The 14,688-nt window shown below is 44.5% G+C and overlaps 1 protein-coding gene across 1 annotated transcript; it reads right to left on the bottom strand.

Moving 5' to 3' along the window:
• Positions 1–8,049: 8,049 nt before the first annotated feature.
• LOC128746414 (uncharacterized) lies at positions 8,050–12,919 on the bottom strand. The gene is made up of 3 exons (XM_053843463.1): positions 12,639–12,919; positions 12,023–12,570; positions 8,050–11,084 (listed from the first exon to the last, which is right to left on the bottom strand). Exons 1-3 carry the CDS (start codon positions 12,917–12,919, stop codon positions 8,050–8,052), a joined length of 3,864 nt encoding a protein of 1,287 aa, XP_053699438.1.
• Between the last annotated feature and the right edge of the window lie 1,769 nt (positions 12,920–14,688).

The raw sequence follows: 14,688 nt of genomic DNA on the forward strand, positions 1-14,688 counted from the left end.
GCCTCTGGTTAGAGCGCTCGTGACCTCGAAGGCGGGGTTAGACGTCAGGTATTGTAGAAATATCGGGGGTCTACTGCAACACTGGTCCGGTGTACCCAGGCCCGTCACAGCCTCTGGCGCGAGTGCATGTGACCTCGAAGGCGGGGTACGTCCGCGAGTGTGGAGTAAGCTCTTACGTCGAAACAGGATCGATATTGATCCCAGGCCCGTTACGGCTTCTGGCTAGAACGCACGTAACCTCGAAGGCGGGGATTGTTCGAAGATGCGGTGTATATGAGATGTCCGGATGATTATCTGGGGCCACGTGTGCCAAGTGGCTGCATACGTGTAGGTTTTCGCCAACGAATGCCGGTTCCGTTCCGGCTTTTCGGCTGCTACTATGCTCTCGGCTGTTGCGATAATAGCAATAATGGGTCCTAGTACGAAAAGATAATTGTTCTTTAGCGTGACATCGTGCAGGGTAGGGTACAACTCGCCCTAAACTTTGCCACTGATCATACCTGACTGGAATACTAGATGATTTAATCTCCTTTTGGAGTTTATCACACATCTATGGTCACTTTTATACTTCGTACTGACACCTTTTATAATTATAAAAATATATTATGCAGCGAGTTAGATTTTTACACCTCGCTCTATCGACTACTTGATCTGAAGTGATCGACTCTCATTTTTCCATGGCTAACCGGATCCTTTTCGTAGTAAGTTCAGGCTCTTTTAGCCACTGAACTGCAATTTTATTTTGCGTTTTGCAACGCCCTCTATTTTAGATGGAGGTCTATGGGAGTTTCGTTAAGCACAGTGAGCTTTCCTAACCTGCTTAATTTTGACTACTTAAGATAAATCGGAGGAATTTTAATTTAGCTTTAATCGTTTCCTAATGTATATATTTCATTTAGTCTCTAGGCTTTTAAGTTTACTTATGTTCATTTTAATTTATAACAATATTATTTTACCAGCAAATTAAACGCATACCCAACCTACCTCTATAATTATATAATTCAATTCATACCGAACTCCAGTATACTGCTATCTAGTTGCGTTTTTCTGCAACCGTACCTATGGGTATAGGGTAAAGATGTGAAACGGTAACAAGGGTTTTGACCTAAAATCAGTTATATCTTATTAATTAATGCAGACAAAGCAAAACAGTCTTCAGCAAAAATATTCCTCCTTTATGTGCAAAATGTTGTCTAGAACATCACATTGAGCTGTGTGTTGAAATAAACATGTTACAATAAGAAATGTGATTAGAGGAGTCGTTTATAAACAAAGGTCTATTGCTGAAAATGGGTAAAAGGTAGAAGTTTGATATCTTCAGAAAACATATTTGAAATTGGTTTATCTTTAATATTTTGAAACTAAAAAAATGAAAAAAGTTTACTCAAAAAGTTATTACTTAAATTGTTGTTTAAGTACGCTTAAATATTGGACGACCCCTTCAAAATATGCATCAATTTTTTATTCAAAAAGTTGCCGAAGACCACGTTGAGCTGAGACATGCCGTTTAACTGCAAATATATTTGTCCCGAAATTTTAATTTCTGGTCCATAGTGGCACAGGTCGGCTAGGGGGAGGAACATAAACCGGTGATTGGAGCGTTCAGCGCACACCCGATGGCCAACGAAATGGGCCTAAGATTTATCGACTTTGCCGTCTCCAAGAACATAGTCGTACAAGTATCACCTGGAGGCCACTAAATCAGTGAGAATTACAGATCGACCACGTTTTTATCGACGGTCGGCACTTCTCAGACATTAGCGACGTCAGATCCTATCGAAGGGCTAACGTTGATGGTTAAGATGCACCCTAAAATCTTCGTTTTGTTAATAACATTCTGTACCGACGCCAGCCAGTACTAAACGCGCACTCATTTGAAGCTTGGCATGCCGGAAGAGGACGAGTTGGACGAAGCCCCTCTCGAGGACTGACTATTGGAACACCATCAAAAGTGTAGCGAAGGACTTTAACGGGCATGTGGCACGCAATCAGCGAAACAAATTTGTAAGAACTTATCAAGCCGGCTTTGTCGAAGGTCGGCCTACAACGGATCAAATCTTTACACTGCCGCAGATTCTCCAAAAGGGCAGCGAATACAGAGTTCCCACGCAGCATTTGTTTGTTGACTTCACAGCCGCACATGATACCATCGACCGGAAAGAGCTATGGAAAAAAGAAATCTTGTTCAACAAACTTTGTCCTATGATACCAAGCTAACTAAGTAAGTAAGTAAGACATAATGCGTGAGCAATTGCGCCATAAGGCAATAATGAATCGCAATGCTGAAGAATATACACGCCAGTACTTAAAAGTCATTTTAATAAACTGCTTGTTTGGTTATGACTTTCTGGTCATAATCTTTTGTTATGGCTCTGGAATGTCGCCTTCTCTTTGGCCCATATATTCAAGGCAAATTATCAAATTGTATTACTAGATTTCGTATGTAACTTGCACATTTACAAAAGCCTACGACCAAAACATCTGTTATAGAAAGCTGCGTCCAACTTAGAACGCAAATTGCAAATAACTCACTAATTTGAAGTTCAATTTTGGTATCCAGAATGCCAAGTTTAAACAATCTACAATTAAAATGTATGCATTAGAGTTGTGCCACACGTGAGCACGTGCTCCAGGGAGCCTCATTCTAGAAAAGCCGGTGATTGAAAACCGTTGTCAGCGATTGAGTGTCCTTCTGGCTCGATAAAGAGTCCGTTTTAAATTCCATTTAAGTGCAAATAAATTGATTGAATTTAACGCCATTTACTTGTCACTGACAGTGACGGACAGCGGAAAAACCGAACACGTATTTGATAGAACTGTCCGCCCGTACTGATAGCAAAAGCAAATGTCTTCTTCATCGCAATCGCAATTAATCGAATTGCGCAGTTGACAGATTAATCCTCCGGATGTTACGGACGATAGCAAAATAGCATAAAGTTCAAGCGACTTGAAATTGAAATACTCACCGTTCACAGGATCTAAATTTCATTTTGATAAAAATCTATCTTCATCATTTCAGTTCATTCCTTGACGTTTGTTTCACATCCGGAAACTTCGAAGCTAACGATTCTATTATATTAACTAAAACAGTCTTTCCTGCGGTCAACCGGAAAGCATTACCCGGCCTTTACGGAAAATGTTCAAACAAAACAGTCCGCCCAAAGGAAATCCTAATTACGGCGGAGCCGTTCGACGAGTCGAGCGGAAATTCTGTTTCGCCATCGCCATCTGAAAGCCGATTCATCTTTCCACAGCAAATCCTGTACTGAATATTTGAATGTGTCAATTCAGTAAACCAATATTTGAGCCAATCGTTCAGAGCAGCCAAAGGTCAAATTTCTTTCATCGTCCCACAGACCGAATGTGGCCCCGTGATTCACCAGCAGATATCGAAAAGGACAATCTCTTCACACCGTTTGTCGCTTCGCTCGTCAGCTCGAGCTCGGGATTGATTCAACATCCGATTTAGTTCCACTTCAGCGCGCTGCTAACGACGCACTATTGTACCCTTCAGACAAATTGCAAACCATCGGAAAACGAAAAGGAGCACTTACTTGTATATCTCTGGATATATTCTTCGCAGCAGGTCAATTCCGTCCGTTGCTCAGCACATTTCCTTCACTTTCCTTCACACGTGGCACACTGGAATCTACAAGATTCGAACGTTGAACAGAGTATCAGACTGCGCGCCAATCACACCAAAGGGCCACTTCAGCCCAGACCGGACCAAATGAAATTATGTAGTTGTAATCCTTTTTTCCCGAGGAAAGACCAGGATGGTCCGACGACGACGGCGACCCGACACACTGTAGACACTAACGTCTATGCGCCGTCTACCGAAACGTAAAACACACTCACTCAGCTGTACCAAGCAGCAAGCAGCACGTCGTACACGTCATCTAGCCCCGTTATAATCACCGACAAGCCAAATACTAATTTTCTACCTACTACAACCCTCCGCTCTACATTATTGGGGTTGCAGCGTGGCGTGTCCGGTTTAAATTTAGGCCATCAACCCCATGACCCCAAACAATAGGGTTAAATTTGCACAGAATGCCGCGCACTGTCACTTTTCTTGCTCTTCTCTACACAGCACACTGACCCAGTCCTAGTAGGCTTCGGTAGAATAATAATCACATCCACGGTGACACTTCGATTTTTTCGCACGAATCCTGACGTAACCAGAAACAGCCACTAAACAACGTCTTACGGTATTTTCAGGTGTTTTTTTCCTTATTCGAACCAACAAAAAACAGGTAACAAAACACTACCAACACACACAGGGCTCTCAACTAGCGACCACGTATTCCACTTGTGCTACTGTTCCTCCGAAACATCCGTATCCGAGCAGCCACGTCCAAGAACTGAGGAAACCCACGGCGGCAAGCTCCGGTTTTATGAAACTCGGCAGTCGGGAAAGCTTTCCCGCTTTCTTATCGTCGCCCGCCATATCACAAAGAAAACGAATCCGTGCTGCTGCTGCTGCATTCGGCTCGTGCCGGAAAGCTCCCAGCCAGCCGGTTTCTGTAGGTCACGCATGCGCCCGGAACGCAGTTCCGCCGCGCTTTCGTTCGTTTGTGGAACCACTTGATGAATGTGTTTTTATTATGATGGGAATAATTGTATCCACTGGCACCTCTAGCCAACCCGTCCCGGGTGATCAACCCGATTATTGGACTTTTCAACCAACCAACCAACCAACCAATCGTCGTCGTCGTCGAGGATTTTAAAAGCGCTACGGGTCACGCAAGACTGCAATCAGAAATGCATTTTCCACCGTCCCGAGTCCCGACACCGACAGTTATTTAAATCGAAACGATCAATGTAATCCCTTTTGTGACCACTATACAATACTGACTGGCTTTAGCTTAGCGTTGGTCAATCCGTTGTTGGCTTTAATTGCGGGAAAATTCATGCAAATTGAATTTTGCTTTCTCTGTTCCACGCTCCCCTAGCTTAAACCCGAGAACTGTACGCTAGCTAGCACAGGGGAGTAAAACAATTATGAATGCTAATTTAAAACACTATAAATAGTAGCTAGTCCATCAAAGATTGCAATTGGGAAATGGAAAAATTGAACGGACTCGGAACGGAACGGTACAGAACTTCCGATAATTTCTGAACATTTCTTATTCGTTTATTATTGTACCAGGAACCATAAACTCGACCCATTTCCATTCCAATGAATGCTTTAATGGAGGAAATTAGAAAGCTTATGGAGTTTATGATCACCAAAATCAAATCACTGGACTGAAGTTGCATAACAATTTCCACAATACTACCTCTCTTTGGAATACGAGTTACGAGTTAATGACAAAAACATTGAAGAACTGGCGTCCAAAAACAGATTTTCATAGCGTCCTGTATAAGTGTCGGGACACTGCGGACTACATTTGATGGGTAATTTGCTTTTGGATGTTTGTTCTTTGTTCGCTGCTGATTGCCCGTTTACTTCCAACTATTTTTTAGGGTCTCCTTCGGTATTCTACCCAGGCAGCTGTCTGAAATCTGCCTTGACGTAGGTTTCATCGTTCATCACCGCGCAATTGAACTTCGTCCGTATATTGTTGTACAGCTTCCGAGATCGTGTTTTGACCGGTTCATTTTGTTTTTCGCCGCGATTCGAGCATACTACCTTCTTAGAAGTCGACAATTATGCTCCTCTTTTACCCGATACTCGATTATAGACGACATTTCCAGCTTGTTAACGACATCTCGAACGAAGAGTTTGGGATTGCGCTGGTTGGTTTCACTTTTAGTCATCGCTGCGGCTTCTAGCTTACGATTTCTCCTTTATTCAGACTTCCTGGATGTCGGTAAACGTTTCCCGAACACTTTTATTGCGTTCGCGGCTGTTGGTTTGGGCATTTTTAGCGCTTTCACTAACTTGTCGTGTGACTAGTTCGGATTTTCGAATTTTCAAAAGATTCTTCGTTCAAAGGATGTTTCTATGCTTTCGCTAATAATCGTTTTCACGAAGCCTGGCATCGTAGTAAATGCGACACATCATCGAGGATGCGTTCTGGAGGCTGGTTTGAAGCCGTAAGTAGACAAATATTTCGGTTGGACCTTTCAACAAGATTCGGCACCGTGAACCAAGGATACCTAAAAAACAACGTTCCGAACTTCACTTCTACCACACAATGGTTCTCAAAGTCAACGGAAGCAAATCCAATGCAATAATGCTTTCGGGGTTAAATTGGAGAGCACGATCCGAGCTAAAAAAAACACACCAGCCTCGAGACGTTGAAGAATGCGATTGTCCGATTTTCGGGCCAGTTCGTGATTCGTTTTGTAATCGTCTCGAGACCATAGCCAAGACAAAATGCAATCATATTGAGCCAAAGTCAATTAATTCTGAATTTTAGATTATTTTCACACATCCTGTACTTTAAAATAAAAATAATTTTCCAACTGTTATGGCAAGTGAAATGGCCCAGTAATTGATCATGCCTTCGGTGTATCGTAGAGATACACACACAAACTCATGTGTTATCAATAAAAGAGGTTTGCTGCCGAGCAGTAAACTTATTCGTTATCAGACACTTAATTTGAAAGCGTGCTTCTTTACGGAACGTAAGAGAAAAACCAACTCAGTTTTAGACAAAACTATTTAGTGGCGACGAGATAAAAACTTATTAGTGCGAAAACATACCAAAAAGTGATTTGTGATAAAAAAAATAGTTAAAGTGAGTTCTGCAGCTATAAATTGCACAAGTGCGGCTATCATTAGCCAACAATCAAAGGTGCGTTTTGTGGCAGAAATTTGCAAAGATTGCGCTTTGTGACCGGTACGAGGCGACAGCGGCTACCTACAGTGAAGCACATAGCTTTGTGGCAGAGAACCCGGGGAAAAATCGCGTTTTGCGACCGCGGTTAAAATTGCTAAAAGTGTCAGCGTATGTTGAGGTGGACGAGCCGGAAAACGAGAGGTTATTAGAACCTGGACTAATCACTGACGCCAGAAAACGGAATATCACCGGAGGATTGAATTGAAACCGAGAAATACGAATAAAAACCGACCGAGTACAAAATAGCGTGTTGATTGCTCTACTTATTCGTTGGAAGTGAAAAATTTGAATTTCTTCTTCTCGTTTGTTTATATAGATACTGTTAGTTGATAGACCGGTTGCGTGCGCTGGGGATTGTTAAAAACTCCGCTCCAACATCCTCCCCGCCTTGAGGTAGAACATCAATCCGGAAGTGGACACAACTTCTGAACCGGGCGTTGGTATTCTGTCTTGCCTCGACGCAGCGTAACGATGCGGACTAACCCCTGTTGATCCGGATGCACTGCTGACACCCTGGCCAACTCCCAAGCCGAAGGCGGCACGTTGTCGCTTTTCACCAGGACGAGCTGACCCGGTTTGATGTTCTCCTGTCTGGTTCGCCATTTGCCCCTGGACTGCAGCGTTGCCAAGTACTCGTTACGCCATCTGTTCCAAAACTCGATTGTATCGTTGGACCTTCTCCCAATGATCGAGTCGATTCATTTGCACTCGCGAGACGTCTGGTTCGGGTAACAGGTTTAACGGTTGTCCTACGAGGAAGTGCCCCGGAGTGAGGGCTTCGCAGTTATCGGGTGATGATGACATCGGACAGAGAGGCCTGGAATTCAAGCAAGCCTCAATCTGACAGAGCACAGTGGTCAGCTCCACGAAGGTCAGCTTCTCATTTCCAACAATTGGTCGAAGTAAGCCCTTGGCGCTTTTCACCGCCGCTTCCCAAATACCGCCCTGGTGAGGACTGGACGGCGAAATGAATCTCCATCGTATACCGAGGCTACTGAGCGCTTAGCATCCTTACCGTGTAACATCAAGGCTGTGTAAGTTTCTCTGAGTTGTCGATCAGCTCCAACCAGGTTGGTACCGTTATCAGACCAGATCTCGTTGCAATACCCGCGTCGTGCAATCACCCGTTTCAACGCTCCCAAGAACGTAGCTGTCGTAAGGTCCCCTGCTGCTTCTAAGTGCACCGCCGTCGATAAGCAGACGAAGACCACGATATAACCCTTCATCGATCGCTCTCCTCGAGTGTTACTGCAGCGTATCAGAATGGGACCGGCATAGTCCACTCCGACGTGTGCGAATGGACGATATGCTGTAACACATGCCGCTGGAAGATTATTAACAGTCGTGTGACGCGATGTTCTTTAGGTAGAATTACGGGATGCTTAATGCGAAATGGACGAGCCGAATGCTGCAACCGACCGCCAACTCGCATGGTTCCGTCGCTGTCCAGAAATGGATACATGTCGCTGATCTTCGATTTACAAAAAACCTCGCTACCACCCTTCAAGCTATCCATCTCGCTTGCGTAAACGTCATGTTGCGCTAGCCTTGCGTATTGTACTCTAGCTTCATGTAGTTCAGTTAGTGTGATCGTGCCGGAAAGTTTGGATTGCTTACTTCGCTGTGCCTTCATATTGGTTATGAAACGATTAACATATGCTAGTTGCCGACACGCGGCATGTAAAGTAGACTTGCGTTCAAGAATCTGCCTTTCAATCTCGAAGCTGGTGCCTGGAAGCTTAATCATCGTATTGAGTGTTTGAAACCGTTTACGTACCTCAAGTGTGCCGTCGTCGAAATCTTCCGGTGGAACATTGTGCTTCCACGACGAAGAATCCGCTGCTAGCCAATGCGGTCCAGACCACCAAAGCGGATGATCGACCAACTCCGAAGGGTTTATTCCTCGCGACGAGCAATCTACAGGATTTTCGTGTGTTGAAACATGGCCCCAGTGTCGTCGCGATAAAATATCCAGAATAGTCGATGCTTTGTTCGCTACATACGTGTTCCATTTACGGGGATGGTTGCTAAGCCATTGGAGGACTATCATCGAATCTGTCCAGGCATACTGCTGAATCTGGAAACGTTCGAGCGGTTCCGCTACCTGCTTCATCAGCTTCGCCAGAAGTTCCGCTGCGTTGAGTTCAAGCCGAGGTATAGTTACCTGTTTCACCGGCGCTACCTTTGTTTTAGCTGCAATTAAGCTGACGTGAATACGACCATCTTCGTCGATTGATCGCATATACACAGCTGCGGCGTAAGCTTCCTCAGAAGCGTCTGAGAAGCCGTGCAGTTCAATACGACCGTGAAAGTTTGCCATCCATCTTGGAATTTTCACCTGTTCAAGTTGCCACAAGTTTTGTTTCATTTCTACCCACGCATCCTCGATACACGGGGGCAACGGATCGTGCCAGTTCAAATCGTATAGCCAACAATGTTGATAAAGAATTTTTGCACAAATGATGACTGGTGCGAACCATCCGAACGGGTCGAACAGTCGTGCTGTGTCCGACAGCAGTTGATGCTTTGTGTTAGGACCATCTACTCGAAAGTTTACCTTGAAAGTGAAAACGTCTTCCTCAGGCAACCAATGTATACCAAGCGCTTTCACCGAATTCTGTTCGTCTGGCAAATTGATCGGCTTAGCGTTAACATTTACGTCACTGAGTAAGTCGAGAACCGTTGCTGAATTCGAGCTCCATTTGCGTAGAATAAAGCCCGCATTATGTAGTATCTCGTTAATCTGCTTGATTAACACCATCGCCTCTTGCGCAGAGTCAGCTCCAGAAGTCAGATCATCAATGTAGGTGTGCTTTTTGATCCGGTCAACTGCCTCTGGGTACTGCTTCTCGTATACTTCAGCTGCCTTTTTCAATGCTGCCATAGCCAAAAATACGGAATTCTTCAGACCGTATGTTACAGTCAGCAAACGAAAATGTTGTATCGGCATGTCCGGGGAATCACGGCATACAATGCGTTGATAGTCCGTATCGTCAGGATGCACCAATACCTGACGGCACATCTTCTCGACGTCCGCCGTAAATACAATCGGGTACGATCTGAATCGCAATAGAGCATCAAACAAATCCGCTTTGATATTGGGCGCACTCAGCAGCAAATCGTTGAGTGATACTCCGGAAGATGTAACACAAGATCCGTCGAATACGACTCGCAATTTTGTCGTAAGACTGTCTTCCTTTATGACCCCGTGGTGAGGCAAATAACAGGACCTTGACTGGTCGACTGCTATCTCCGAATCTGGGATTAACTGCATATGTCCCAGCCGTATGTATTCTCTCATGAACGTTGTGTACCTAACCATGAAATTTTCATCGTTCGGAAACCTGCGCTCCATTGCTCTAAGGCGCTTGACAGCAGCGATCAAAGATTCACCGAGCTTCTGCTTTGAATCGTCCAGCGGTAGTTTAACGATAAAGCGTCCTTCTTCCGTACGTGTGAATGTTGATTCGAAATGGTTGATTACCCGTTTCTCTTCCTCCGTCAAAGGCTGGCTGTTGCGTAGCTCTTGGTCTTCCCAAAACATCCGTAGAGTGCGATCGATATCAAATCCCTGATGTACGTTTATCACTGAATGATTGGTGTGTAAACATTCCTGCTTGGAGATTCTTCCTTCGACCATCCATCCGAATATGGAACGTTGTGCTACAGGAATACCGTTAAGATTCTTGACCTGCCCCGATCGAAGTATGGACAGGAAGACATCTGCACCCAAAATGACATCCACTGTGCTCGACTTGTTGAATCGCGGATCAGCAAGTTGCAAACCTTTCAAGTATAGCATATCCGATGCGCTGAATTGCTGGCACGGCAGGGTTGCCGTCAGCTTTCCTAATACGTATGCTTGTATTGTAATTGTATCACTATCGTCGAATCGCGATGAAACTATCAACGATACCTTGCCGGCTGTAGTACCGACTATTTCTCCGCTGACACCAGTAACTTCCACCTTAGCGTTGATCCGCTTCAGTCCAAGACGTTTGACACACGCCTCGGTGATAAGAGATGCCTGAGATCCCAAATAAATCAAAATTCTCACTTCGTTTGATTTGCCATCTACTCCCTTGATATTGGCTACCACCGTCGGCAACAATGAAAATGTGGACGGTTCCGAATTGCTAATTACTGCCTGTGTCGCGTTAGCCGAAATTGAAGACTCCTCAGTATTCTGCTCCTCTGGTTCGATAACAGCATCATTCTGCTGCTCCGGTCGCTTGACGTCTCTTCGGCATAGCAAGGTATGGTGCCGTTGCTTACACTGTGCGATATGACAAACTGATTTCGATGTACAATGTTTCGCCGTGTGTGACGGGCGCAAACAGTTGTAACATAGCCTTGAAGAAAGTGCGAGCTGTCGACGTGCTGGTACGTCCATTGCCTTAACCCTTTATAAGGCCGTGGCAACTACGCGTGGAATTAACACAAACTTCAGCGAAACATAATGTAAACATTCGGTAGAACCTATTTATATTCTTTTTGTTGAGAAAATTGAAAAACTTGAAAAAATTGGTGGCAATATAGTTGCCACTGCCCCTCTAGCGCAAAATGTTGGTGGCAATATGTTTGCCACTGCCCGTTTAGAGCCAAACATTGGTGGCAACATAGTTGCCGCTGCCTGTCTGGCGTAAAACGTTGGTGGAAATATTTTTGCCACCCTCTCGCAGGATCACTTTTAAGAAACTGATCAAGTTTTACCATTTAAATCTACAACTATACGAAGTATTCGTTAACATTTAGCTTTTTTTGCTTGAAAAATAGCTGGAAAACTTGAAAAAATTGGTGGCAATATATTTGCCACTGCCCGTCTAGCGCAAAACGTTGGTGGCAATATGTTTGCCGCAGCCCGTTAAGCCCAAAAAACGTGTTCTCGAATATTGGTTCTAAGTTTTTGGATAAATCCGCATAATCTATCACAAAACGCCGTAAACTGAATATTACCATCCAAAAAGTTTCCAATTTAATGGTTTTTCTACGAATTTAAACCAAATTTACTGTTGACATTCAAAAACCAAGATTTGTTTTCATAAAAGTGGTTCGTAAATTACCATTTTTACAAATTCAGCGATTTAAAAACATTGAGAATGTTGACAAAGGCTATCGGAGCATATTGAGTACATAATATGCTAAAACGATATTGTTAGAAGAGCAAAAACCATATTTTTCGTTGGTGGCAATATAGTTGCCACTGCCTTATAAAGGGTTAAAAGACTCACACTGGTACACTGGGTGGTCGTTGGAACACTTTGCACAAGATATCGGAGTAGCAGTAGCATGAAAAGCTTGAAGTTTCCTTTCGTTGCCACTGGCTCTAGAGTGCTCCTTCTTCACGGTGTCAAGCGATGTTTTCTTCACGAAAGCCGAACAGGTTTCCAATGCATCACAGCGCTTCTGCAGAAAGTCCAAAAAATCCATAAACAAAGGGTTTTCGATGTCGATTATTTTCTGTGCCCAAAGCGAACGTGTGTCTTTATCCACCTTATCCAGCAGCAGGTGAATGAGCCACGGATCACGCGTTCCGTATTCATTGCCCAACGCCTTGAGCTGACGAATGACGTCATCAGCAACATTCACTAGTTCTTTCAATCCATTCGTGTTGCTTGCTGAAGGTTGCTCCAGAAATTCCCGTATGAGTGCAAACACTGTATATGTACCGGAATGTTCAGCTGCGGTAGCTTCACATTGATATGTGGCTCGTGTTTCACCGATTGAATTTTCAAAGCTGGTTGCCGTGCGAGAACTGCCTGCTGCGTCTCCAATAGAGCTTTGATTGCGTCACGTAAATCACTTGTTTCCTCAGAATTGGAACTCCGAACTTAAGAATTTTCCTGCTTCTCTTCCAGATACTGGGTGTAAATATCCTTAACCTGGAAGTACACTTCATCGAACAGGAGCCGATGATTGAAAACTGATGCAACATCCTCCAAGTGGACCGTTTCTTCTTCAATCGCAGTTTGAATAGCGTCGAAATGATTAGCAAGTTCCGTGAGTTTACTTCGCCTTTCCAATACTTCCGCAGCGGACGGCTTCCGGCAGCGGATGTTCTCTGCGACAGATAACTCCCATTTCACTTTCGCATAAATAACCTTTCGCTTCGAAGCGAGATTTTCCATAGTTGCTGTATCCATAATCCGAGCGTGAAGGACCAGAATGTTGAGGTGGACGAGCCGGAAAATGAGAGGTTATTAGAACCTGGACTATCTGGACTAAAATCACTGACGCCAGAAAACGGAATATCACCGGAGGATTGAATCGAAACCGAGAAATACGAATAAAAACCGACCGAGTACAAAATAGCGTCTTTATTGCTCTACTTATTCGTTGGAAGTGAAAAATTTGAATTTCTTCTTCTCGTTTGTTTATACAGATACTGTTAGTTGATAGACCGGTTGTGTGCGCAGGGGATTGCTAAAAACTCCGCTCCAACAGACGCATTTCAATATCTTGGTAGCCAAACAACGCCCGATGGTGGTACCAAGACTGATATAGCCACACGGATCAGGAAGGCCAGGGGTGCCTTTGCAGGTCTGCGAAACATTTGGCGCTCAAACCAGATCACTCTACGTACGAAAACCCGAATCTTTAATTCAAACGTTAAATCCGTACTGCTGTATGCCTGCGAAACGTGGTGCGTCTCATCGGAGACAACGCAAAAACTGCAGGTATTCATTAACCGGTGCCTGCGATACATCATTCGTGCCTAGTGGCCTGATAACTGGATATCCAATGAGGAACTCCATCGTCGGTGTCATCAACGGCCGATAGCCACAGAAATTCGCGAACGTAAGTGGAAGTGGATCGGACACACCTTGAGGAAAAGAGCGAACGAGGTTTGCAGAGCAGCACTCGACTGGAATCCACAAGGACAGCGTAGAAGAGGCAGACCCAGAGGCTCATGGCGACGGAGCTTAGCCAACGACATCCGGGCTGTAGACGAGAACCTGTCCTGGCGACAAGTAAAAGCCATGGCGGGTAACCGTCAGCAGTGGAGATCTCTGATTTCATCCTTTTGTTCTGCCGGACCGGCGGACATGGATACATAAGTAAGTAAGTAATTAAGACGCTTCGATCAAGGAGCATTCGCTGTCGCACAAAGCTGACGATGTCAAAACGCCAATCAGACCGGTAGTCCTCTACGGACTTGATACGGCAACTTTGCTTACGGAAGACATACGTGCACTTTCCGTATTTGAACGAAAGGTGTTGCGAACTATTTTTGGCGGAGTACAAACGAAAAGCACAGAGTAGCGCAAGCGTATGACCAACGAGCTGCAGGCACATGCACTACTTCCATCGTTCACCGGTCCGGTCACGTTGCCAGGATGCTGGACAACTGTGCAGTGAAATCCGTTCTCTCCAAGAGCCCCAACGGCACCAGGAATAGAGGGGCCTACATGCGAGAAGGTTTGACCAGGTTGAAGCCGACGCCCAACGAATTGGTGAACAAATAGCCCACGCAGCCAAGAGCAGTCAGTGGGGAGGAATTCTTGATACGGCAAGAGCCATTCCGGCTTCATGCTGCTGGAAATGAATACGTAAGCCCGAGTGGAGTGGAAACAAGTTCTTAATACGGTACGGCACTACGTTCTTCGATTTTAAGCTGTTAAAAAAGCAAAAGAAAACAAGGAACCGCGATACCTGCTACTGTTTTAGATGACCGAAAGGAATTCCATTGACGGCGCCCGGGCTATCCATCTTACTCCTGGAAACGGTGTTCATTTATTTCACCGCGGAAAGACGAAATATTTTTAAATAGGTAAAATAATTGGAATAATTATCACAAAATATGTGGAAACGACTCAAGTTGTTGAATCGTAACATTGCTAAAATTCATATAGTTCTAAAAATCAAGATATACATATAATAAAACTTCTAGCGTGGT

The sequence above is a fragment of the Sabethes cyaneus genome, chromosome 1, assembly GCF_943734655.1.
Source record: "Sabethes cyaneus chromosome 1, idSabCyanKW18_F2, whole genome shotgun sequence".
Classification (NCBI taxonomy): domain Eukaryota; kingdom Metazoa; phylum Arthropoda; class Insecta; order Diptera; family Culicidae; genus Sabethes; species Sabethes cyaneus.